This window comes from Ascidia mentula, chromosome 2, assembly GCF_947561715.1.
Source record: "Ascidia mentula chromosome 2, kaAscMent1.1, whole genome shotgun sequence".
Classification (NCBI taxonomy): Eukaryota; Metazoa; Chordata; class Ascidiacea; order Phlebobranchia; family Ascidiidae; genus Ascidia; species Ascidia mentula.
Window position 1 is genome coordinate 16,134,458 of NC_138567.1, and position 27,994 is coordinate 16,162,451.

General features: G+C 38.6%; 3 protein-coding genes and 1 non-coding gene across 19 annotated transcripts in view; 2 read left to right on the forward strand and 2 right to left on the reverse strand.

Annotated features, from left to right (window-relative positions):
* Positions 1–27,994, reverse strand: part of LOC145890428 (NACHT, LRR and PYD domains-containing protein 12-like) — a 481,386-nt gene that overhangs the window by 42,846 nt on the left and 410,546 nt on the right. The window lies entirely within an intron of this gene.
* LOC145888941 (uncharacterized) lies at positions 5,002–19,837 on the forward strand. The gene is made up of 13 exons (XM_082979811.1): positions 5,002–5,197; positions 5,539–5,779; positions 6,277–6,518; positions 12,091–12,303; positions 12,645–12,885; positions 13,383–13,618; positions 15,429–15,575; positions 16,015–16,203; positions 16,418–16,578; positions 17,135–17,321; positions 18,133–18,321; positions 18,593–18,837; positions 19,751–19,837. Exons 1-13 carry the CDS (start codon positions 5,002–5,004, stop codon positions 19,835–19,837), a joined length of 2,574 nt encoding a protein of 857 aa, XP_082835937.1.
* Positions 21,860–21,933, reverse strand: Trnai-aau (transfer RNA isoleucine (anticodon AAU)). Its single transcript has one exon. It is a non-coding gene; the product is annotated as a tRNA-Ile (tRNA).
* Positions 23,739–27,297, forward strand: LOC145888944 (uncharacterized). Its single transcript, XM_082979814.1, has 5 exons — positions 23,739–25,109; positions 25,482–25,681; positions 25,752–25,788; positions 26,394–27,066; positions 27,221–27,297. Exons 1-5 carry the CDS (start codon positions 23,739–23,741, stop codon positions 27,295–27,297), a joined length of 2,358 nt encoding a protein of 785 aa, XP_082835940.1.

The following is a 27,994-nucleotide window of genomic DNA, read 5'->3' on the forward strand; positions in this document are numbered from 1 at the left end:
TCCTATAGAGTCACTTAGAGTCATATATATATAATTCAGTCTCTGAAGAGGACGATTTTTCAGTCTATAACTCTATTCCATGATTTCTTTATAGACTCACAGACAGAGACTTTAGTACGCGTGGTTGTAACGTTTTGTTGTAATATTCGTGCGACTGTTATTTATGCATTAAACTGACAGATTAACTTTGGTTTAGATAGTAGCCTCTTTATCAGGAGTCAGATATACGGCAGTGTTAATATTTTGTGTAGACGTTTTAAAGAACGTCCTACACCAGTAGTTTTCAACTCACCGCATAAAAACTGTATCCGCCCGGTGAGTTCAAAATCTAGGCTAAACCAAAATGTAATAAAGAAAACACATGAAATAAAAATAATATTAGTAATGTAGAATTATGCACTTCGCACCAGAATAAATTCGTTTAATTTCCAAAGAATATGCACTGGGGAACCGGTGCTGGTTTAGAAACACTGCCCAATACTGTGTTCTTCATTAGTGCTAACAGTAACACTATAGTTTTTAAAACGTTTGTCTCGTCCCCACGCTTGCCAGCAGACTTTTTGCCTTGGCTATTGTCCTGAGAATTGTACGTAAAAGGTATTTTACACCTCAGCTTGGAGTAAGTAATAAGTTACGAAAGGGTCCAATTCAGTTCATTTATCTTCCTTATAATTTGACTCAAACAGTGGATTACAAGAAACTACATAAGATACGTTTGTGTAAAAGCTTACGAAATTCTTACTTCATTATGACGGAGTCTGTACATTTCATTTCAGCAAATTGTTCGACTTTACAATCTAAACTTTTGACAAACGAATTAGATATCGCCACTGAAAGTTTTTTTGTAAGTTAAAGACATCGTAATCTTTCAAAAGTAATTGAATGTTTTTTTCGTATTCTTGTTAATGGGTTAATTTGCACTGTAAAGAATCACATCCAGCAGTACTTCGCGTTGGCCTACATATATTTGTCTGCAACATTGTGTTGTATTCCAACATTAACGATATAATTTGTGCATGGTTTGGGAATATTACTGCATCTTTAAACAAATAACACAATTTATCTGCCTATTTTAGGTATGATGGAGACGAAAGTATATCGCTACTAATTTCAAACAATATTTTTTTCTCTTAATGTGAACAGTAACATTGAGAAGTAGGCTGTCTGCTTTGCACAAATGTTTCATAATTATATGAAGGTTTTAACACAAACCTGCGTGGATGTGGATTTGATGAGCAGTTTCGGCAGAATAAATAAATATTTAAACGTTGATTTTCCGGGCTTGAAAATTCGCAACTCGTTCGCTTTGAACAATAACCCCAGGTAGTAATGAGTCGTCGGATAAAATCTACTACAACAGAGATGTGAAAAAATGTGAAAGAATCGCTTAGTTTTTTTTCCTACGTCCAATCTCATATCACACACGCCACAATTTCGCTTCACTGCAACCTTGTCACCCAATAATCGTCTCTTCACTGCATACAGCTAACATCAATAAAACGGCTATAATAATTTTTATCAAAACAGCAACCTGATTAAAAAACCTGATTCGTTCGATGTTTTTATGCAGAAAGAAAAAACGGGTTTTGAATAACAGCCTTTCGACCTCCAATTTGTATAAGATGGCGAAACAACCTAGATTTGTAACAGCGAAAGCTTTCGAAAATCATTAACGTACAAGTGACTGCGGTAATTATTTGTATGGAGTCCACAGGCCTTGCAATTTTGATGAAACAAACGTTTGTGACAGAACAGTCGACGTCTATTCGTATGAAATTCGTATGAGACAAAATAAATAATTGATTCAATTTAATAAAAAGGAAATATTGCGTTTAATGTTATGCAATTTTCTGTGTTCTTAATTCATATTTCATGTTTTTTTTTTTTGACTAAACAATTTATTAAAATTGCATCCGCAACAATTAGTGATGAAAAATTTTTACCGATCAAGTGGAAACAAACGACTTACGTATGAACCATTGCCATTGATCCATTTATCAAGACCACGAGATGTTGTAATTGTATAGTCACTGGACTTAACACCGTGTAATTACTAGCAAGGAATTGTCACAAGTTCCCATCACTCGAAGTTAGAAGAACAAGAGTTGTTGGAAGATGGTCCACGTTCAATTCCGATTCACAAGATTGTTCGTTAACTAAACAACATTTCATAATTACATCAGTTATATGACTGATAACACATAAGGTGTTTGATAAACAACAAGAAGAAATTGTATTTTAAAATTATTCATTGAACCGCTTCTTTTAAAATACAATCTATAACAAAATCTAAAACAATGGAAAGCAAACTTTTTCAACTTGTTTGTCATAAAACCGCAATATTTATCACAAAATAAAAGTGTTTCAAGAACTTGTGTGGTATCTACCGGCCACTTCGTTCAGTTTGCTTATTTGGGTTAAATACCTGTATTAGTGATGTTATCATGGTATTATTGCTATCATTTTCTAACTTGGTAAAAGATAATTCCCTGTCTGATTTACATGCTGCACAGAAGGATGTACAAACAGTCGGTGAGTAAACGACATTGATGCATTCATTTACGTATTTAGTTGCAAGTTAAAACCAAAAAAATAATTTTTATGGAATATAAAATAAATCAAGTTTTACCACAGGAAACACATAGTAGTAACTACAATGAAAGAAGAGTCTCCTTGTTTACTGAAGTATTTTTATCATAGAATAGCAATGCAATAAATTGGGTTAAATTTGGAAGGTATTCTTCACTAATCTGTCAATAATTCTTTTCTTCGAAACAAAGGGTGAACATCACGGCATAAAATCAACTGACCAGAACTAAACAAATAAATTCGCCTGTCACATTTTTTAAAGTTGACTACAATCTCTGTCATAATCATTCTTAAAATAAATCGCCCAGAAGTTCAAGTAACGGATACTCCATGCAGTTACCGAAAACGTTTGATAATTTAAAAAAATATTTTTCACAAAAAATTATATCACCGCTGTCATCTGTTATTTGATTTTTCAGTTCGCAAACATTAAATCGACATATTGTCTGCTACAATTTGTAAAAACGAATATTTTTGAGTGTGGTCAAGGTGGTGAAAAGCCGAAATTGCTTTACCCGGATTTCCAGTGTACTCGAACCAGTCGTTGCTTCCAAAGCTTTTTATGACAAAGTTAGGTTTGTAATGCACGCCACCTAATGGTTATGGGGGAACAAGTCGGATTTGAAAGGAATATGCGGATATTATCGGCCTTGGTGCAATCGTGGAAGTAGATTTTATTAAAAGTAAATAAAACGAAGAGTTGTTTTATGCAATCACATGACAAGGCAGGACATCTCAATTGCACAAGGTCAGTACTTGGCGATCACAGCTATCGTATCGAGATAATTAGGTTCGCAGGCATTTCCTGGCAAGTCGGTCCAACGATCTACCGACTGAACTCAACGGTTTTGCGGGGTATATTGTAGCCAAGGTACACTGGTGAGCAAGCGCACAACTTGCCAGGCAACCTTCACATATATACGTAGGAGGTCTCTACCTCTGTTTGTGTGCCTTTGTTGTCACCTTTGTGTTCAAGCATTTTTTTGCATATATTTCCTTTCAACAAAAGGAGAATTCTTATTCTACTAACAATTAATCCGGTAGTGGCGCACAACTGGAACAGAAACTGAAGTAAAGGCAGAAATTTGGAATCACATATTATGAATGTGCCATCGCATGCTGCTCGTCACAAGGCTGAATAATATGATAAAATATATTCAAAAGATCATCAAGTTTTTGCAAAACGCAGCAACACAGAGGGTAAAAACGTTTCATTTCTCTTTCGTCCTTATTTTTGGTTACACCTCGATGGCAACCCTGTTTATTGGTCAGTTTGTTAAATATTTGTTCATTTGCACGATTTGACACCAACATTTCGACAAAAAAAAATTATAACCAGGTTCAAAATGCTAGCAATTCGTGGAAATAAGGTGGGTTATGGTTTTCAAAACACAGAGGTTTTTTAGGGGTCAGATCGCGTGACAGAACACGACCAACTTCCACGAATTATTATGCTCAGCTCCAGCTCAGCACAAAGACCTCAAGCGAAGATTGACTAAATGTCAGAAAATCCCGTAATCTCCAACTTTTCGATTACACATAAGTTCTTTGTGATGTTTCGTTGATTTTGTTTAGTTTTTGAAGTAAAGTTGATGACGAATGATCAGCACTTAAATTGTTTTTTTTAATCCTGCATGATTTTGGGCAGTTATTTCCAGTTCATAAAACGCACAGCAATATATCTTGTTCCAAAAAGTATATTTTAGTTGCAAATATAGAAACATTTAATTATAATTCGTGCAGGTTCTTAAATACTATCGTCATTGCCTGTTTGCTGCAAGGACAGCTGCAGGCTGTGGTTGATCATTAGCATCGATCGGTACTTTCCTGTTAAAACCGGTTCTTGACCCAACCACATGAATTACTTTGTAATGAATAATAACATCGTGTGCGGACAACGTGAAGAATGGTCGTTAACAAAAATGTCACAAAAGCGTTTCCAAATCAACCAACTTCGGACAAAATACTTCGGACTTACAAGTCTCCAGACGAATTGCAAGTTTTGTTGCGGGTGTTGCGAAAAATGCTGATGTAGATTATGAGGTTATTTAGAATTCATAAAATTTTTGAAAATTGAATATTCTAAATATAATTGATAAACAAGTAACCACAGTTTTGTTATCGGATTGAAAGGTTGTGTTTTATATTTAAGCGGGTAAACGTTACTTGCATAAAGCTCACCTTAAATATCGTTACAACAATGATATAGCAAATTGCTGTGTTTGTTTTTTAAGCGGAGACTATTTCACTTTTTTTTTGCAACAAAATCGTTCTGACGTTGTGAGGTTGAACAAACACGGTAAATTCCCAAACGTGAAAATAGTAAAAATCTTTTTTACCAACGGACGACAAAACTAACGTACGGATTAATAAATAAAATGTTATTTTTCATTAGCGTCATTAAATTCAATCATGTTGCACTCTGCGTGGTTTATTGGGGCGTTGACACTTCTTGTGACAGTGGAGGGCAGAAGCATTGGACCACCAAGATCATCTTGTGCTTCAATGAGACCTATTGGTCATCGTGGTGAAGGATTCTTAAGTTTACCAGCACTCGGTTTTGCAATAAAAGCACCAAACACAGTTGGTCCAGGGGGAAAAATATCAAGTACGCATGTTGATAGATTTATATAAACCAATTATAGTTCTTTTGTGTTGAAAGGATTTAGGCACCAAAAAATATTTACTTTGACACCTATTTTGTCTTGACGTAAGCAACTTGTACGAAACTCGTAAGATTGAGTCGGCAAACTATTGACTCGACCAGCAAAATCATATCCCGGCCTGAATCACAAAAACGTTGCGGACTCGTTGTTCAGGCCGTCGATAATCTGCATAAAATTACGACTACAGACTAAAAATACCAATGTACCGGCAACACAGAGTTTGGACCGACATTTACTCAGCTCAAATTATTTCAAACGAAATAATTGTTGTCCTGATTTCTAGTCGAGGTTCATGGACCGGTACAATTCAAGGGTGTTTTCATTCAAGTACGCAAAGGAAATGCTGCAACATCTGTCGGAGAGTTTTCCAGTCCTCCTCCCGGTTTTCAGCTCATAAATTGTTTTCTTCCACAAAACAGCGAACGTAATGACGCGTTCGGACATAGCAACGGGGCATTTAAAGGAATGTCTGTGAAGGCGGAATGGACAGCTCCTATCAACTGCAACGGCGACCATGTCATAATGTAAGAAAACTTACGTTTAGTTTTAAAAATGACTTCAAATATTGAAAAATTGGGATCTTAACCATAGTCTGCAGATGCTGGCCTATATAGCGATCACTGTACCTTCCGTAATGAAAATATGCACACAAAGCACTTTTAATAACAGGATTAGCCCGGCTGTGCGAAAATATATTCCTGGCTGGCCCTAAAACCCAGTGCCTTGAGTGCGTTTAGGGGTTAAATTATTTGGTGTTCAATTACACGGTTTGATTAAAGATTGGGCTTTAGTACGTTTGAATTGCAACTGAATGGTCATCTTACAGATATCAAGTACATTGCAAAAGGATTTAAATGCTAAATACATTTTCTTTCCCACACAATTTTTCTCAAACATTTCATTGTTGAAACTTACATAAATTTGTAAAGCAATAAACGATGTACGACCTAATGAGATATGAATTTTTCCGCTGGGAGCACATTTGTATCTGCATTTAGAATATGGTTTCTTTTCTGTACAGGGCGACAGTCGTCGTACGGAAGGCAAAATATCAGACTGATATTACGAAAAACATTCGCTGTGTTCCAACCCCACCTCCACCTCCACCACCACCAACACCAACAAGCACGCAAAACGTAACTACGACACCTATGCCAACTCCATCACAAGAACCACCTCCTGTTTCAACCACGGGAATGTCTCACACCACTATGGCTTCTAATACAACTTCAAGCGAGGAAATGATAACACACGTACCACCGAGTGGGTATCTTTATGATGAATGTACAATAAAAATCTTGCTGCCACGCATATTATATTTCAAAAATCTGTCCCTCTGGCTCAAATAAATGTTTTATTCACCAACGTTTATAAATTGGTGAAGAAATTCAATTTGACATTTTTAAAATAATTTAACAAACGAGCGTTCGCTAAATTGAAACAAATATCCTTTTTTACAAAAAAGAGAATGAATTAATTGGGAAAACCAAAGCTAGAAGTCTACTGGTAAGCACGAACGACGTCAACCTTTTTGAAAGATATACCAGTGTATCTGACGTCACATTTCTCGTATGTTATGTTGTGTTTACGTGGCATCTGTATTTTTTATTAACGTCGAATAATACGCCACGAACCCATTTCAACCCATACGGCGCACGCGCTGTTTATTGTATGCACGGAAGACAGCTTAATATCCGGCTAATCATATTCCGTGACACTTCCAGCAACACAGCGGTCTTTTTAAATGAGTCACGTATCAGTCCGAACCCAAACGACCCTGTATGCATTTTCTATATAAGCCACACATTTTTTGGGTAAAAGATGGAGAGAAATATAGATGGAGAGAAAGAGTCCTATAGAGTCACTTAGAGTCATATATATATAATTCAGTCTCTGAAGAGGACGATTTTTCAGTCTATAACTCTATTCCATGATTTCTTTATAGACTCACAGACAGAGACTTTAGTACGCGTGGTTGTAACGTTTTGTTGTAATATTCGTGCGACTGTTATTTATGCATTAAACTGACAGATTAACTTTGGTTTAGATAGTAGCCTCTTTATCAGGAGTCAGATATACGGCAGTGTTAATATTTTGTGTAGACGTTTTAAAGAACGTCCTACACCAGTAGTTTTCAACTCACCGCATAAAAACTGTATCCGCCCGGTGAGTTCAAAATCTAGGCTAAACCAAAATGTAATAAAGAAAACACATGAAATAAAAATAATATTAGTAATGTAGAATTATGCACTTCGCACCAGAATAAATTCGTTTAATTTCCAAAGAATATGCACTGGGGAACCGGTGCTGGTTTAGAAACACTGCCCAATACTGTGTTCTTCATTAGTGCTAACAGTAACACTGTAGTTTTTAAAACGTTTGTCTCGTCCCCACGCTTGCCAGCAGACTTTTTGCCTTGGCTATTGTCCTGAGAATTGTACGTAAAAGGTATTTTACACCTCAGCTTGGAGTAAGTAATAAGTTACGAAAGGGTCCAATTCAGTTCCTTTAGCTTCCTTATAATTTGACTCAAACAGTGGATTACAAGAAACTACATAAGATACGTTTGTGTAAAAGCTTACGAAATTCTTACTTCATTTTGACGGAGTCTGTACATTTCATTTCAGCAAATTGTTCGACTTTACAATCTAAACTTTTGACAAACGAATTAGATATCGCCACTGAAAGTTTTTTTGTAAGTTAAAGACATCGTAATCTTTCAAAAGTAATTGAACGTTTTTTTCGTATTCTTGTTAATGGGTTAATTTGCACTGTAAAGAATCACATCCAGCAGTACTTCGCGTTGGCCTACATATATTTGTCTGCAACATTGTGTTGTATTCCAACATTAACGATATAATTTGTGCATGGTTTGGGAATATTACTGCATCTTTAAACAAATAACACAATTTATCTGCCTATTTTAGGTATGATGGAGACGAAAGTATATCGCTACTAATTTCAAACAATATTTTTTTCTCTTAATGTGAACAGTAACATTGAGAAGTAGGCTGTCTGCTTTGCACAAATGTTTCATAATTATATGAAGGTTTTAACACAAACCTGCGTGGATGTGGATTTGATGAGCAGTTTCGGCAGAATAAATAAATATTTAAACGTTGATTTTCCGGGCTTGAAAATTCGCAACTCGTTCGCTTTGAACAATAACCCCAGGTAGTAATGAGTCGTCGGATAAAATCTACTACAACAGAGATGTGAAAAAATGTGAAAGAATCGCTTAGTTTTTTTTCCTACGTCCAATCTCATATCACACACGCCACAATTTCGCTTCACTGCAACCTTGTCACCCAATAATCGTCTCTTCACTGCATACAGCTAACATCAATAAAACGGCTATAATAATTTTTATCAAAACAGCAACCTGATTAAAAAACCTGATTCGTTCGATGTTTTTATGCAGAAAGAAAAAACGGGTTTTGAATAACAGCCTTTCGACCTCCAATTTGTATAAGATGGCGAAACAACCTAGATTTGTAACAGCGAAAGCTTTCGAAAATCATTTAACGTACAAGTGACTGCGGTAATTATTTGTATGGAGTCCACAGGCCTTGCAATTTTGATGAAACAAACGTTTGTGACAGAACAGTCGACGTCTATTCGTATGAAATTCGTATGAGACAAAATAAATAATTGATTTAATTTAATAAAAAGGAAATATTGCGTTTAATGTTATGCAATTTTCTGTGTTCTTAATTCATATTTCATGTTTTTTTTTTTGACTAAACAATTTATTAAAATTGCATCCGCAACAATTAGTGATGAAAAATTTTTACCGATCAAGTGGAAACAAACGACTTACGTATGAACCATTGCCATTGATCCATTTATCAAGACCACGAGATGTTGTAATTGTAAAGTCACTGGACTTAACACCGTGTAATTACTAGCAAGGAATTGTCACAAGTTCCCATCACTCGAAGTTAGAAGAACAAGAGTTGTTGGAAGATGGTCCATGTTCAATTCCGAATCACAAGATGGTTCGTTAACTAAACAACATTTCATAATTACATCAGTTATATGACTGATAACACATAAGGTGTTTGATAAACAACAAGAAGAAATTGTATTTTAAAATTATTCATTGAACCGCTTCTTTTAAAATACAATCTATAACAAAATCTAAAACAATGGAAAGCAAACTTTTTCAACTTGTTTGTCATAAAACCGCAATATTTATCACAAAATAAAAGTGTTTCAAGAACTTGTGTGGTATCTACCGGCCACTTCGTTCAGTTTGCTTATTTGGGTTAAATACCTGTATTAGTGATGTTATCATGGTATTATTGCTATCATTTTCTAACTTGGTAAAAGATAATTCCCTGTCTGATTTACATGCTGCACAGAAGGATGTACAAACAGTCGGTGAGTAAACGACATTGATGCATTCATTTACGTATTTAGTTGCAAGTTAAAACCAAAAAAATAATTTTTATGGAATATAAAATAAATCAAGTTTTACCACAGGAAACACATAGTAGTAACTACAATGAAAGAAGAGTCTCCTTGTTTACTGAAGTATTTTTATCATAGAATAGCAATGCAATAAATCGGGTTAAATTTGGAAGGTATTCTTCACTAATCTGTCAATAATTCTTTTCTTTGAAACAAAGGGTGAACATCACGGCATAAAATCAACTGACCAGAACTAAACAAATAAATTCGCCTGTCACATTTTTTAAAGTTGACTACAATCTCTGTCATAATCATTCTTAAAATAAATCGCCCAGAAGTTCAAGTAACGGATACTCCATGCAGTTACCGAAAACGTTTGATAATTTAAAAAAATATTTTTCACAAAAAATTATATCACCGCTGTCATCTGTTATTTGATTTTTCAGTTCGCAAACATTAAATCGACATATTGTCTGCTACAATTTGTAAAAACGAATATTTTTGAGTGTGGTCAAGGTGGTGAAAAGCCGAAATTGCTTTACCCGGATTTCCAGTGTACTCGAACCAGTCGTTGCTTCCAAAGCTTTTTATGACAAAGTTAGGTTTGTAATGCACGCCACCTAATGGTTATGGGGGAACAAGTCGGATTTGAAAGGAATATGCGGATATTATCGGCCTTGGTGCAATCGTGGAAGTAGATTTTATTAAAAGTAAATAAAACGAAGAGTTGTTTTATGCAATCACATGACAAGGCAGGACATCTCAATTGCACAAGGTCAGTACTTGGCGATCACAGCTATCGTATCGAGATAATTAGGTTCGCAGGCATTTCCTGGCAAGTCGGTCCAACGATCTACCGACTGAACTCAACGGTTTTGCGGGGTATATTGTAGCCAAGGTACACTGGTGAGCAAGCGCACAACTTGCCAGGCAACCTTCACATATATACGTAGGAGGTCTCTACCTCTGTTTGTGTGCCTTTGTTGTCACCTTTGTGTTCAAGAATTTTTTTGCATATATTTCCTTTCAACAAAAGGAGAATACTTATTCTACTAACAATTAATCCGGTAGCGGCGCACAACTGGAACAGAAACTGAAGTAAAGGCAGAAATTTGGAATCACATATTATGAATGTGCCATCGCATGCTGCTCGTCACAAGGCTGAATAATATGATAAAATATATTCAAAATATCATCAAGTTTTTGCAAAAGGCAGCAACACAGAGGGAAAAAGCGTTTTATTTCTCTTTCGTCCTTATTTTTGGTTACACCTCGATGGCAACCCTGTTTATTGGTCAGTTTGTTAAATATTTGTTCATTTGCACGATTTGACACCAACATTTCGACAAAAAAAAATTATAACCAGGTTCAAAATGCTAGCAATTCGTGGAAATAAGGTGGGTTATGGTTTTTAAAACACAGAGGTTTTTTAGGGGTCAGATCGCGTGACAGAACACGACCAACTTCCACGAATTATTATGCTCAGCTCCAGCTCAGCACAAAGACCTCAAGCGAAGATTGACTAAATGTCAGAAAATCCCGTAATCTCCAACTTTTCGATTACACATAAGTTCTTTGTGATGTTTCGTTGATTTTGTTTAGTTTTTGAAGTAAAGTTGATGACGAATGATCAGCACTTAAATTGTTTTTTTTAATCCTGCATGATTTTGGGCAGTTATTTCCAGTTCATAAAACGCACAGCAATATATCTTGTTCCAAAAAGTATATTTTAGTTGCAAATATAGAAACATTTAATTATAATTCGTGCAGGTTCTTAAATACTATCGTCATTGCCTGTTTGCTGCAAGGACAGCTGCAGGCTGTGGTTGATCATTAGCATCGATCGGTACTTTCCTGTTAAAACCGGTTCTTGACCCAACCACATGAATTACTTTGTAATGAATAATAACATCGTGTGCGGACAACGTGAAGAATGGTCGTTAACAAAAATGTCACAAAAGCGTTTCCAAATCAACCAACTTCGGACAAAATACTTCGGACTTACAAGTCTCCAGACGAATTGCAAGTTTTGTTGCGGGTGTTGCGAAAAATGCTGATGTAGATTATGAGGTTATTTAGAATTCATAAAATTTTTGAAAATTGAATATTCTAAATATAATTGATAAACAAGTAACCATAGTTTTGTTATCGGATTGAAAGGTTGTGTTTTATATTTAAGCGGGTAAACGTTACTTGCATAAAGCTCACCTTAAATATCGTTACAACAATGATATAGCAAATTGCTGTGTTTGTTTTTTAAGCGGAGACTATTTCACTTTTTTTTTGCAACAAAATCGTTCTGACGTTGTGAGGTTGAACAAACACGGTAAATTCCCAAACGTGAAAATAGTAAAAATCTTTTTTACCAACGGACGACAAAACTAACGTACGGATTAATAAATAAAATGTTATTTTTCATTAGCGTCATTAAATTCAATCATGTTGCACTCTGCGTGGTTTATTGGGGCGTTGACACTTCTTGTGACAGTGGAGGGCAGAAGCATTGGACCACCAAGATCATCTTGTGCTTCAATGAGACCTATTGGTCATCGTGGTGAAGGATTCTTAAGTTTACCAGCACTCGGTTTTGCAATAAAAGCACCAAACACAGTTGGTCCAGGGGGAAAAATATCAAGTACGCATGTTGATAGATTTATATAAACCAATTATAGTTCTTTTGTGTTGAAAGGATTTAGGCACCAAAAAATATTTACTTTGACACCTATTTTGTCTTGACGTAAGCAACTTGTACGAAACTCGTAAGATTGAGTCGGCAAACTATTGACTCGACCAGCAAAATCATATCCCGGCCTGAATCACAAAAACGTTGCGGACTCGTTGTTCAGGCCGTCGATAATCTGCATAAAATTACGACTACAGACTAAAAATACCAATGTACCGGCAACACAGAGTTTGGACCGACATTTACTCAGCTCAAATTATTTCAAACGAAATAATTGTTGTCCTGATTTCTAGTCGAGGTTCATGGACCGGTACAATTCAAGGGTGTTTTCATTCAAGTACGCAAAGGAAATGCTGCAACATCTGTCGGAGAGTTTTCCAGTCCTCCTCCCGGTTTTCAGCTCATAAATTGTTTTCTTCCACAAAACAGCGAACGTAATGACGCGTTCGGACATAGCAACGGGGCATTTAAAGGAATGTCTGTGAAGGCGGAATGGACAGCTCCTATCAACTGCAACGGCGACCATGTCATAATGTAAGAAAACTTACGTTTAGTTTTAAAAATGACTTCAAATATTGAAAAATTGGGATCTTAACCATAGTCTGCAGATGCTGGCCTATATAGCGATCACTGTACCTTCCGTAATGAAAATATGCACACAAAGCACTTTTAATAACAGGATTAGCCCGGCTGTGCGAAAATATATTCCTGGCTGGCCCTAAAACCCAGTGCCTTGAGTGCGTTTAGGGGTTAAATTATTTGGTGTTCAATTACACGGTTTGATTAAAGATTGGGCTTTAGTACGTTTAAATTGCAACTGAATGGTCATCTTACAGATATAAAGTACATTGCAAAAGGATTTAAATGCTAAATACATTTTCTTTCCCACACAATTTTTCTCAAACATTTCATTGTTGAAACTTACATAAATTTGTAAAGCAATAAACGATGTACGACCTAATGAGATATGAATTTTTCCGCTGGGAGCACATTTGTATCTGCATTTAGAATATGGTTTCTTTTCTGTACAGGGCGACAGTCGTCGTACGGAAGGCAAAATATCAGACTGATATTACGAAAAACATTCGCTGTGTTCCAACCCCACCTCCACCTCCACCAACACCAACAAGCACGCAAAACGTAACTACGACACCTATGCCAACTCCATCACAAGAACCACCTCCTGTTTCAACCACGGGAATGTCTCACACCACTATGGCTTCTAATACAACTTCAAGCGAGGAAATGATAACACACGTACCACCGAGTGGGTATCTTTATGATAAATGTACTATAAAAATCTTGCTGCCACGCATATTATGTTTCAAAAATCTGTCCCTCTGGCTCAAATAAATGTTTTATTCACCAACGTTTTACGTGCTTCCTTATGATACGTTTAATTGTGCAAATAGGACAGATATTTTAAATATAATATGCCTGGCAGCAAGAGCAACATAATATGATAACAGTCTGAATAAATAGCTTTCTCAAACCGAACTGCAATTTTTAAGATAGCAAAAGTGTTTCCCCTTCACAAAGGAGGAAATGAACAAACAATCAGTAATTACAAACCAATCTCCATTCTACTAATACTTTCTAAAATATTTGAAACATTGCTATCATAAGTTACTTGGATATTAGCTACTATCAAAATTCCAAAATGGTTTGAGGTCATCCCACCCCACCAGCATGACAGTTGCTGAAATTCATGAACACCTTGTTTTAGCAAATTTATATATGTACAATTTTTTTGGATCTAGCAAAAGGGTTGGATACAGTTAATCATCAGACACTCCTGCAGAAATTAGGGTAACCTTCAAAAGTTACTTACAAAATTGGCAGCAATTTACCATAGTTTTAGAAGTACATCAACTCTGGGCACAACTATTGGTCCGCCACTGTTTCTTATTTATATAAATGATCTGCCAAATTCAACCTCCTTCAACACAACATTGATTGCAGATGATACATGTCTGTGAATGTCTGGCAAAAATTTGCTTGACTGCAACAATCTGTAAACTGTGAAACGAAAAAAGTTAGCATTTGACTTGATACAAACAAACTATCATTAAATTGTAGTAAAACAAAATACATACTGTTTGAAAATCATCGCACAAAATCCAACTTCCAGTTACTTCCCAAGGTCCAAACAATAGAACAAGTAACAACTGTGAAATAATCATAATTGACCAAAATCTCATATGGAAACTTTTGTCCAGCCAAAATTAACAAATATTATTAACCACCCTCTACTGAAAACTGTATACTACGCACTCTTCCACTTTGTATGTTGTTCTGAGGTACACGGTCTACGGTCACAACATCATACAATGTATCACGAGCTTATACCTACCCCGTGTTAAAACCAAACGAGGCCAAGAAACGTTGAAGTATCATTGCGTTATGGTGTGATGGTGTGGAATAATATATCCGAAAATATAAAAAGTTTTAGTCTGTTAAGAAACACGCTCTCCACGCTAACCCACGTGTTTGAATATAAACATCCCTGAGGTCTTTTTATGGTATGCGGCACGTTTCGCTTCATTATATAATCAACACTACTCCTGGTGGCACATTTCCCTGATTATCGTTGCTTGTGGTTATCTAAGTTCTTCTTGCTCCCAAGGGTCAGCTTCTCGACAATTACTTTTGGTTCTAAGCTGGCCCATCTCGTTAATATAATGTGCAATCTGCCTTTTTTCGCTATTTTTGATTGCTTTCGGCGGGAGACTAAATTATGTTATGTTAAACATGTTTTTTTTAAGGTGGTGGAGATCCCCACCTGGCAAATTGTGCGCTTGCGAACCGGTATACATAGACGACATTATGTACGCTGCAAACCTTGACTGCGCTAACAGTTAATCTTATAACCAGTAGACAATAGGCCCTATACCCATGATCTCAAAGTAAGAGCTTTCGGAATGGGAGATCCAGCCAAAATCATTTCAATTCAAAGTGTTATCAGATTAGCGTAAACGTAACTTTTGCCTCCGAGTTTACTTGATAGCTATCAAGGGTACTAGTACACAATTTAAAAACTTTCATTACAATTTAAAAAAGTGTTTATTTTAAAAAAGCAACTTCTTCTTCTTCAACAACTACAACAACAACTCAAACGTCTCCCGCTCCTGCAACGATTTATCCACATAAGTTCCCAAATGAATCAAACATAACCAAGAAGTCATGTCGATACGCGGCAAGAACATCTATTCCCCCAAATCACAGTAAGAACCAATTTATATTTCTGGTGGTGCTTTGTCTAGTCTCGTTAAGTTCAGATTGTACATACATACAACCGACATTACGTCTTGCCCGACCAAAACTACAAAGCCGTATTGATAAATTTAGTTTGTTTAATTGCATTTTTTAATATGCTATTTATCAAACATAAAAATAGCTAATGTTTGGTTTACTACTTCTAGTACAATATAATTTTTTTTGATGTATTTAACAACAAAATGTGTATGCTATCATCGACTCATGCTACTTTCCGATTTGGTTGAAGTAAACAACACTGTGTTTCTACAACAAACATCAAACAAAATGTTGGCTTGTTATGCTCAGTAAAAATGGGTAAATAAATTTGTTGCATTTTTGTTTGGGGCACTGATGCTAACTCTATTCAACAAAACTGAACAATTACACATTTTTCCTGAATTTCAGAATACAGCACCAGCTTTGAAAACGGCTATGGAGGTTGGAGAAGGGCGGGAGTACTTAATACAAAAAATAAGCGTTATGACTGTTACTATCCAATGGCAAAGTCACCTTGGTATTCTGGCCTGCCCATGTGGACGCGGCATCATGGTTCAACCCCAACACTTGGTACAGGACCAAACAAGGCAGCTGATGGTAAAACGTTTGTCAATTTCACACGAATTGTCAACTAAACAGTTTTTTGAAATGATGTTATGTCCAACTTCAGTTATTTTAACGTTCATATTAAAATATTCTGACAGACGATGGGATTGTTACATAAAAATGTCGAAGAACCTCTCGCATACTTTCACATATATAATAGTATGTGGAAATACTGAATATATTTCATTATGTGACTTTTTTTTAGGCAAGTGGTACTTGTACTTTGAAACAAGCCAACCTCGAAGACAATTCGACCAAGCGATATTGTTCACAGACTATGATCTTCGTGGATGTTTCTGTCTCCAGTTTTATCATCACCACAACGTTCACCTGTTCGCTAAACCAAACAACCAACACAAGTTGTCCGTATTTTCCCGGTTTAAAAACGAGATGACGCGACGTGTGACGCCACACAACTCCTAGAGAAAAGTATCGGTTCAGTTTGATGAGAAGTTCTATACAGTGGTGAGTATGTGTGTAGCTAAGATAGCTGGGACAAAACATGATCAAGTCAATTATACATATACAGTTTTTTCATGAACGTAATCCACGCCAGGCGATAATAAATGTTTATCGTAGCATACACGTATTCAGAAAAGTTATGAAATCTATGTTTATCAGTATCACTAGTGTGCCCACTTACCCTTTTTTATATTTGCACGTATTGGCTTCCGGTGCAGTATTACCTAAATAATAAAATGATTTAAAATGCAGAAGTAATATCACTACGGAAACAACAAAACATTCTGATACGACCACATTATCAGCATCTTGCCTAGCACATCACTTGTGAAATTAATCGTTTACCCGCAAACGACACATTGACGATTTTGAAGCCAACCACCACCTGTGGTTTACTGTTCAGGATTAGTCATACACGTGGTGCATTGGTTTTTTAAATACAACCCTTACGATTACTCAGGTTCAAATTGTCGGAACACGCGGAAAAGACGAGAGAGGAAACATGGCCATCGACAATATTTCCATCACTGAGGGAATCTGTCCACCAGCACAAGAACCATCTCCTGTTTCAACCACGGGAATGTCAAACACCAATAAGGCTTCTAATACAACTTCATGCAAGAAGATGTTAACACACGTATCAGCGAGTGGGTATCTTTATGTTGAATATAGTATAAAAACCAAAACCGGTTTTTGGCTCATTCACATGAATTAAATTTTGTGCAAATTACAAATTAGTTTTGAAACAAATTAGTTTAGCGACGCTGTAATTCTACCCAACAGTCGGAACAAATACCTTTCCCAACCCGAACTGCGATTATAAGCATGGTCACCAACCTCAACTTGGAAAAACGTCCAGGTTACCCTGCACTAACCGCCCATAGGTAAAACCTAGAGCCGCACAAGAGGTTACTAATACGGATAAACAGTCTCAACTCTCTCTACACACAAGAATACAGCGTATCAAAAATCCTCGACAAACAACCGCCACCACATGAGATCTGCATGGTTTTGCTACTAATTTCACCCGTCGGCATTCAGTTTGTCACACGCCAACCACGCAACCAAATGTACTTGGGCGTATAACAATAAACCTTAAATGAGGATAATACATAAAAATGTATGTGGGTAATTAACAACAAAAAATATTTGATAATAAAAGTGAATACAGAGGTAAAGTGAATATAAAGATATGCAAACAAAATGTGCAAAATTAAAAACTACAAGTCGTTTATAACTATACGTTACATGATAAAAAAAATTGTGGTACTAATGAGGCAAAAATTGTCTGTAAAGTGTTAATTTTTAACTTCTCAAATTTTAATCCGCAATGCAAATTTACGTCTTTCAAAATGAATATATATCTAAAATGCAAAATACATAGAGGATATGTTTGGGTCGTTGATGCTAACTCTATTCAACAAAACTGAACAATTACACATTTTTCCTGAATTGCAGAATACAGTACCAGCTTTGAAAACGGCTATGGAGGTTGGAAAATGGCGGGAGCACAAAATACAAAAAATCAGCGTGAATTAATTTACTATTCAATGCAAACGTTACCTAGGCGTGTTGGCCAGCCCATGTGGACGCGGAAACAGGGTTCAACCCCAACACTTGGTACAGGACCAAAAAAGGCAGCTGATGGTAAAACGTTTGTCAATATCACCCGATCTGTCCCGACACGTCTGATGGTTTAAGGACAAAAAATGCATCACTAATTCCTCATAACAAATAAACAGTTTTTAAAATCATGTTTTGTCCAAATTCAGTTATTTTATTTAAACGTTTATATTAAAATATTCTGACAGACGATGGGATTGTTACATAAAAATGTCGAAGGAACTTTCGCATACTTTCACAAATATAATAGTATGTGGAAATACTGAATACATTTCATTATGTGACTATTTTTTAGGCAAGTGGTACTTGTACTTTGAAACAAGCCACCCTCGAAGACGATTCGACCAAGCGATATTGTTCACAGACGGCGATCTTAGAGGGTGTTTCTGTCTGCAGTTTTTTCATCATCACAATGTCAGCCCACTCGAGCACAAGCTGTCCGTTTCCATTTGGTCTGGAAGAAAAAAGATACAACGCGTGAAGCCAAGCAACGTTTGGAGGAAAGTCTCCGTTCAGTTTAATGAGAAAAAATCAGTAATAGTAAGTATATATTGGTAAATAGGCGGAACACAGATCTGAAAACGTTTTAGAAGTACAACCCTGTAATTATTAGTTACGAATAAAAAATTTCTGCATCGTGCTGGTGTTACTAATCCCTCGAAACTGTATTGTTGTCGTTTATTCTCAACATAAATAGAACGAAACAGCAGCGCATACAAACGAATGTAGTTCTATAGAATGACCTTGACGGCACAGAATATCTCTTATATAAGGGCTTCCCAAACTTTTTCGCGCGCGACCCCTTTTAATCTCCTAAAATTTTCTGCGACCCTTCAGAGATAGTATGATAAACTGTGCAAAATATAGATTTGTTATATTTATTGAAGGGATTATTTCGAACGAAAACTAAAAACAAGCTACCGGTAATCGAAGCCTACTACTTGACACGTAGGTATCCTTCTGGAAACAAAACAAAAAAGCAAACACTTATTCAGATAACGAAGTCCCATTATTTAGTACTGGGGCTAGGCCTATTTACGTGGAATCACAGTTCAGTTAAGTATAATGTTTTGCACAATTGCACCAGTTTTAATAACTGCGTTTCGAGTTAAACGTCTGAAAATTACAATAGTATAATATGCACTATTTGGTGTAAAATTGTTGTACTCTCTGCGACCCCCAGTTTGGGAAGCCCTGTCTTATAATAGGGGATGACGTAACACTACCGCGTTGTAGAATTACTCATGCGAAATACACTACGGAAACAACAAAACATTCTGATACGACCACATTATCAGCATCTTGCCTAGCACATCACTTGTGAAATCAATCGTTTACCCGCAATCGACACATTGAAGATTTTCAAGCTAACCACCACCTGTGGTTTACTGTTTACGATTAGTCAAACACGTGGTGCATCGGTTTTTATAAAACAACCTTCACGATTACTCAGGTTCAAATTGTCGCAACACGCGGAAAAGACGAGAGAGGAGACATGGCCATCGACAATATTTCAATCACTGATGGAATGTGTCCCTAAAGGATTATTGCGTTTCCAAAAATTTGTGTTGTGGATTGTTACATCGCAAATTACTGTTTTGTCTACAGTGTCTCCAAATTGTAAACTTCAGTATAAACAGCGCCTTCATGTGGATAATTTCGCGCCTCGTGTTCGACAAGTTTGCTGAAAACGTCTGTAGTTGGTTTCGTGTGTCTAGGAAACTACTGTCGTTTGTTTTTCAGGAAAATTAAGTAAATTGTTCGTTAAATCTCGTGTAACCTGTTTCTTATTGCTGTGCACATAAAGTCTGCCAGTAATTCGTGATCAAGTTGTTTTGGTAAGTGTTGTTTTATTTGCCTGTGTATCTTTGTCAACATTATGTCAACAACCACTGTCTTGTATTGTTAAACCTTTTGTTGTGACAATATGCCTGGTATAAAGTGTACTTTGTTACTTGCAGTTTGACTTGATTGCTCGTCAACAAATAACTGTTTTAAAGTCCTGGTCCAAACGTTTCGGTAAGAGTGTTGTTGAAACCGGCATTTTTCTATTGTGCTTATGGCCTGATATTTCCTTTATAAAACCATCCGCCAGTTTATTTATCTTAATCCCGTTGAAGTAACTGCATCCTGCCAATTAAAGCCAGCAAGGGCTTTGTCTATACAAATAAACTGTTGGAACCTTGTGTGGAGTGTTAGTGGGAAGAAGCCCGTAGTTGGGACCTGACAATCGAATTTGAAGCACCAGAGTGGACGTCTGTGCCCACCAGGAGCACTGAAGTAGACGTTACACGGATTTCAAGGATGGCATATTATGAAATAATTTACTCTGCATGCATACTGCAATTGTTGTGCATTCGGGTTTCTTTGGATAATTGTGAAAAAGAAACTTTAGTTATTTACAAACTCGTTTGGTATCGCAATGATTGTGAGGTGTTTGGTGAATAGAAACTAACATTTACTGATACGCAACACATAATTTTAACCCACTTCTTGTGTTGTTTTTGTAGACACCGAGGATGCTTTTTCTTGAAAGCGAAACATATTTGTCTTACATACCATGGCTGACATATTTTAGCCTTTTTTTCGAAAATTACTCATATTTTTTTAATTAGGCAATTCATTTTAAAAATTTATTTTGTTGTAAGTTGTTCAGAATTCCCCAAAAAAACAGAAGTGTTTCGATTGTTACCGCGAACGAAAAATGCCTATTAGGCTCGTTTTTAAAACACGTCTCAAATGTCTGAAGTCTCTTCGATACCAGGGTAATATCGCTGATCGAAAACAAAATCGTGGTCACGAATTCCGGTCGAGCCACTAACAGGATTAACTGTGATACTTGACACGCTAAATTTTATCAATGTCTGATTAAATAGATAAAGCTTGTTGGTATCCGTGGAGTGAACATCATGGGAGATATGGCAGTAGATGACTTGCTTTTCACCCCAGTAAAATGCCCAGATTATGAGAGTTAACGGCTGATCCTGATGTAAAAAAATTATAAGACCTAACAGTTAATAGCAGTTAAAAAATATTACTACGAAATAATATAAGGATTTTTGAAGTTATAATGTCTTTGAGAGAAGGTTCACGTTTGCTGAATTTCCAACTAATTTAAAATTAAATTCCAGTCAATGCCAGGATATGTGAATTGTAGAATGTGTCATCGTATGTGTATCTTTGTTGAGCTTCTTTAAAAGCAACGACTGTTTATAATATACTAATGTACCGGTCACAAACTCTTCTATGTAAACATATCTATGTAAACAATATATCGTATGACCGGATATAACCGCACCAAATATTCTCTTCAAACAAGCAATAGCGAAAGCATAAAAATGTGTATATTGTGTTATGTTTGGTCTTCAACACAAAACTAGGCAGTGGAACACCATAGTTGTCAAATAAAACCGAATCGCCAATCAGGCACGAAAAATATCCCAACGTTATTGTGGCAGTGTTTTATGAGCAACTGCATATTGGTCTTTATCTCGTTGCAGCGAAAAGCACACATATGGGAAAAAAGAGTAAAAGTAATAAAATGTTCATACCTAACAAAAGCTGGCCAGTACGGGGCTCGAACCCGCGACATTCGCGTTATTAGCACGACGCTCTAACCAACTGAGCTAACCGGCCGGACGCCCGTCATCACCAAACGCGTGAAAACCTTGTACGAGTAACTGCAGGGCAGCATACGGCTTGATAACATTTTTTTACCTCTGTTTGTGTGCCTTTGTTTTCACCTTTGTGTTCAAGCATTTTTTTGCATATATAGCTTTTCAACAAAAGGAGAATTCTTACTCTACAAACATATAAGCCGTTAGCGGCGCACAACTGGAACAGAAACTGAAGTAAAGGCAGAAATTTGGAATCCCTTATTACGAATGTGCCATCGCATGCTGCTCGTCACAAGGTTAAATAATATGATAAAATATATTTAAAAGATCGTCATGTTTTTACAAAATGCAGCAACACAGAGGGTAAAACCCTGTTTATTGGTCAGTTTGTTGAATATTCGCTCATTTGCACGATTTGACATCAACGTTTCGAAAACAAAAAAAAATTGTAACCAGGTTCAAAATGCCAGCAATTCGTGGAAATAAGGTTGGTATATTTTTGAAACGTTTTTAGGAGATTTTTGCCCGACTTGGTCAAAAAACTTCGTTTCTTACTTCAACGCCTAAAAGTCTTGGCGTAATAACCCGCTCACGAAAGCATGTCAGCTATGATGATCAGTTAGATATATTAGCAAACAAAATTTGTGGTCGAGAACAATCAAAGCAAGCAAAACTAACACGCGATACAGTCCAGTGGAAAAAATATCGTTTCAAACGTCGACTTCTTTCAGGAAACTTCTGAACTCCATAAGAAACAACAAGATTATCAACAGAAACAGGTGGCGATGACCAAAGAAGACGAAGAACAATATTTTAACTACTGCTCCGAGGCTATGTTTCGAATCCATATTCTAGAACTTCGACTGAACAGGTGAGTCCAGTATTATTACAGAAGACAGTGATTGATAATCCCTAATAAAAAGCAGATCGGATTGAACACAAGGATCAAAGTATTTAGCAGACGTTTCGAACGCTGTTTTTAAATAACGTTTTGTAGCAGCATAATTATTGAGGTTTTTTGGGGAACTCTTGATGATGTTTCATGGTACTTTATAAAGTTTGAGCTGTGTCGCCTTATTTGGAATTGTTACGAATTTTCTTTCCTTCTCGTCACCTTTCACTTTGGTTAGTCATTGTATCTATTTCATTGTTTTCACCTCTCTTGCTGGCACCTTGTAATTTCACTGTTTTCTTTCGTTGTAACCACTTATTTATTATATTGTTTTACGCACGTATATCGCTTCTCTCACTTCACTTTCACCACACTAGTTTATTACATTCGTCTCCCCTTTCCTATTATTTTACGCTCCGTTTATTTTTGTATGCCCCGGATGTGCCGCGTGTCGGAAAGGCGCATCCTGATTGGTTGGCGATTGCATGCAACGAACGATTTCCCTAAAACGAGGAGTCTTCTTCTGGGCGTCGTGTATAGTTAGCATCTCTTTTACGGTGTTGTGGATTATTGAGATCTTGGCCAGTTTTGTACTGTTTTTATTCGTTTTATAGTTGAACACGACGTCCAATAAGTGAAATCAGCCTGGGTTACTTTGGCTTTGTGGTGAGCCGTTACTGCAGGGTTCTGGGCAGTATCAGAATTAGGGAGGCAGTTTTGTGCAAAGTACCGAATTAGGTAGAAGGGTTAATTGGGGGATAACATCGCCACCCAAAAACATCTAACCGCTTAATTACAAAGCTGCCGAAATAATTCCGTAACAACTTGGCGAGCACGCCAGGACCCTGTCACCACACCCGGCTGGTTTTACTGGGAAGACTCCCACGTGTATTTTGGTTTTATGATATTTTAAAGGTTGGTTTTTCTTAACAATGGCTTTTAATGTTTTAATGCAACCTCCGCCTTTACGGCCGGGAGCTGACCTAGGACAGTATTTTAATGTATTTGAGTCATATTGTACGAGCGTCGAGGCCTCAGAAGAAATGAAACGACACCTGTTCCTGGCAAGCATTGACAACGACTTGAAATGGTCAGTACAAGAAAAAGACGCAAACTTTTTCGAGGTTTCCTACAAGGACCTCAAAGAACGCGCATTGCGCCAAAGGGCTACTGGTCAACACGCAGAGCGTCAACGCGCCGAGCTGATAAGGCGCGTGCAATTACCTGGCGAATCAGCACGTGAATTCGTTTACGCCCTACAGGCACTGGGCGATGGCGCCTACAGCAACTCCGATGAAGCTGCCCTTAAAAAGGAGGTTCTGTACATTACCTTATTGCGAGGCTTGCAAGACCGGCGCCTCGCGGACACTATCCCGATCACCATCAAGTATGAGCGATCATTCAGAGCCGCAGCTCAAGTCGTTGTCAATACACAAACACCGAGCTTTGTCCAAGTCGCTGCAGTGAACACAAGAGCATCAGAGATGGAATTAGTACTAAAAAAGTTAGAAGACATGGAGAAACGGTCCAAGGAAAAGAACACACAACTCGAGGACACCTTAGCGGCGTTACAAGCTCAAGTGGATGCCATAAAGCGCGAACGACCACAATACAACAACGTGCGAGCACGGACTTGCTATGGTTGCGGTGGACTGGGCCATATGAGGCGCGACTGCCCACATACGGGTATGCGCACAAAGGACGTCGACACGAGACGTCAAAACATACCATGTACACCTGCGTTTCCCAGATCGATTCGTCGCGCACCGGAGATAAAATGCCACTTCGACCAAAAACGTATAACTCGAGATGCACCCAAATGTTTGGCGCCAAAGTCGGTACAAAAACCCGCTACACCCGCAGCGCCGTTGCGGTTTGTCAACCTACTGGTCGACCGGACGAGGATGTGTGCGTTGTTGGACACCGGGTCCAGTGTCTGCTTGATTAATACCCTAAAGTGGCATTCCTTAAGCGCCGAGCATCACGACCGGGTAAAGAGGTACTCAAAGAAGAACTTGGTCGGGGCTGGCGGACACCAATTGGCGGTAAAAGGCTGCGTCGAGCTTCCCCTCCGAGTGGGAGGATTGATGACTCACGCGAGTTTTTACATTGTGGACAATCTTACACACGAACTTATTCTAGGATTAGATTTCCTCCAGTCAAACAAATGCCAGATCTGCTACGAAGCCAACGTGCTAACAGCAGGGGATGCAAGCGTGCCACTCTCGCATTCTCCGGTGCCGTTGCCACAACCTTCCGAGGTGTACGTCGTCGACGATGTCACCGTCCCCGCGTTTACCGAGGTATGTGTAACAGCAAACTTTTGCCAAAAGCCGCACACCAGGGAAACCCCTTTTCTAACTGAGAAGATAGACGGGTTTGTGGAAAAATATGGGTTGTTGACGGCTACGAGTATAACAATGGCGCAGAGTAACACTGTTAGGGTCTATGTCGCGAATTTGGGGGACGAAGCGGTAGAAATACCAAGCGGCTCAAGGATCGCCCAGGCATCGCCTGTTTATGCCTTTGGCAATGTCGAATGTCCAATGTCTGGCGCATGTGTGGTAGTCGATGGATCGTCGGGGAAATGTAAACACCCGGATTGTTTTGGCGGCTGCGCTGAAATTTGTTCGGTGTCACCACACGAAACAGCGGATAACCGTGACCCGTTTAAGTGCATTATAGAGCAAGCTCAGATCGGAAACCACCTAACTGAAGAACAAAGAGGAGAGCTGTTTGCCCTTCTTCGCGCCAACCAGGACGCCTTCTCAACATCTGACGTTGACCTTGGACGCACGGATGTGGTGCGTCACGTGATCGACACAGGAAATAACGCTCCAGTGCGACAGCCACCCCGCCGCATGCCCCACCACAACAAGGCGAAAGTGGAAGAGATTTTGGCAGAAATGGACAAAAAAGGACTGATTCGGCCGTCTAAATTGCCGTGGAGCAGTCCGATCGTGTTGGTTCGGAAGAAATCCGGTGAGACTCGTTTTTGTGTCGATTATCGCAAGCTAAACGAGCTAACTAAAAAGAACAGTTACCCGATCCCCCGGATAGACGACAGCCTTGTCCAAATGTCGAACGCGGCGTATTTTTCTACGCTAGACCTGAAATCTGGCTATTGGCAGGTCGCTATGGATGCCTCTTCGCAAGAGAAAACTGCGTTTACCAGTCACGTCTGCCTGTTTGAATTTAAAGTAATGCCTATGGGTCTATGCAATTCGGCAGCGACCTTTCAACGCTTAATGCGCATGGTATTAAGCGGGATCGAGTGGCGGGGTGCCTTAGCGTATCTGGATGACATTATTGTTTACTCCAATACTTTCGAGCAACACTTAAATCGACTAGCTGACGTCCTAGAGAGAATTCAAACCGCGGGGCTGACGTTAAAGCCGTCTAAGTGTTCGCTTTTCAAAGAGGAGGTGGCTTTTTTAGGTCACGTGTTGTCGAAGGACGGAATACGATGCGACCCCAACAAAGTACAGTCGGTTTCCGAATGGCCAACACCGCGTAATGTGAAAGAGATCCGGCAGTTTTTAGGCCTAACATCTTACTATCGCAAATTTATTCGTGACTATGCGAAGATCGCAGGTCCCCTCCACAGGCAGACAGAAAAAGGAAAGCGGTTCCAGTGGGACGACCAATGCCAGGAGGCCTTCGCTCAATTGAAACGGTACCTTACGACCGCTCCGATCCTTTGTTACCCTAACTTCAATAAGTCATTCATACTTGACACGGACACATCCGATACGGCCGTGGGATGCGTCCTTTCCCAGGAAGTTGACGGTAAGGAGTGTGTTGTGGCTTATGGCAGCCGTACCCTAAATAGGTCAGAGCGCAACTACTCGCCCACGCGAAAAGAGCTGCTCGCCGTAATATTTGCGACCAAGCTTTACCGTTGCTATCTCCTTGGTCAAAAATTTATGTTACGGACTGACCATTCTTCGTTGAGGTGGCTGTGGAAGTCAAAAGAATTATACGGGCAATGCGCGCGCTGGGTCGAACATCTCTCCGCTTATGATTTTGATATACATCACAGGGAGGGAAGCAAACACCGTAACGCGGACGCACTTTCCCGTCTAGACTCCCTGGAGGATGATCCAGAATGTCCATACAAGATAGTGGATGAAGGCCGAGGGATTGAACAGGTTAACGCCGTGGACTTGAAAGCAACCATCGGATATGAACAGAACGAGCTGCTGGAGCGGCAGAGTAACGACCCGGAGCTAGCTGCCGTAAGAGAATGGGTCAAGAGAGGTATACGCCCGAAATTTAAAGCGATCAAGCGAGAATCCGCCGCGATTCGCCACTACTGGTCCCGCTATAGTGGCTTGTTACTGAAGGCGGACATTCTTTGCTGCCGCGGAAACTCCTCTTGGGAGGATGATTTAAAAATCGTTTTGCCGACAAGCCTTGTCGGGGAAGCGACGTCCAGCTTACATGATGATGTACATGGAGGGGGACATTTGGGCATTGCCAAAACGTTAGCCAAAGTTTCCGAGCGGTTTTATTGGCATAAATGGCGCGAATCTGTCGAGACGTTTTGTCGCAACTGTATAACGTGCCAATACAACAAAAAGCCAACACAACATTTTCAAGCGCCGCTTATACCTTCGCATGAGGATAAACCCATGCAAAGGATTGAAGTAGATGTTATTGGGCCACTACCACTTACCCGTTCGGGTTACCAATTTATACTGGTAGCCTGCGACCTTTTCACGAAATACGTTAGAGCGTGGCCGATGCGACACCAAACCGCAAATGAGACCGCTAGCTTGCTTTACCGCAATTGGTTTACGGTGCACGGCGTCCCGGAAACGGTCCATTCCGATAGAGGGACAAATTTTGAAAGTCACCTGTTTTCCGAGCTGCTGCGCCTGATGGGCTGTAAGAAAAGCCGAACTACGTCATATCACGCGCCCGGAAATGGCGGTGTCGAACGTAATAATAAGACCATAATAACAATGATAAGAAATTACATACAGAAAGACGAACGACGATGGGACGAGGCGTTGCCAGGAGTAGTCGCGGCTTACAACGCAAGCGCCCATGAAGCAACGGGAGAAGCTCCGCACACCCTTCTGACCGGCCGACCGTTGCGCCTTCCGGCAGATTTATTGGGATCCTCCGAGAAGTGTCAAGACGATCTTACGGAGTGGAGATCGACCAGTTACGCGACGGCCTA

Bases quoted from the DNA above. Each gene is read 5' to 3' on its own strand.
- LOC145888941 (XM_082979811.1), top strand. From the start codon at position 5,002: ATGTTGCACTCTGCGTGGTTTATTGGGGCGTTGACACTTCTTGTGACA. The intron at 5,198-5,538 runs GTACGCATGTTG...CCTGATTTCTAG, and splicing joins TCCAGGGGGAAAAATATCAA to TCGAGGTTCATGGACCGGTA. The intron at 15,576-16,014 runs GTAAGAACCAAT...CCTGAATTTCAG, and splicing joins ATCTATTCCCCCAAATCACA to AATACAGCACCAGCTTTGAA.
- LOC145888944 (XM_082979814.1), top strand. From the start codon at position 23,739: ATGGCTTTTAATGTTTTAATGCAACCTCCGCCTTTACGGCCGGGAGCT. The intron at 25,110-25,481 runs GTATGTGTAACA...GACCCGTTTAAG, and splicing joins CCGTCCCCGCGTTTACCGAG to TGCATTATAGAGCAAGCTCA. The intron at 27,067-27,220 runs GTATACGCCCGA...TTTGCCGACAAG, and splicing joins AAGAGAATGGGTCAAGAGAG to CCTTGTCGGGGAAGCGACGT.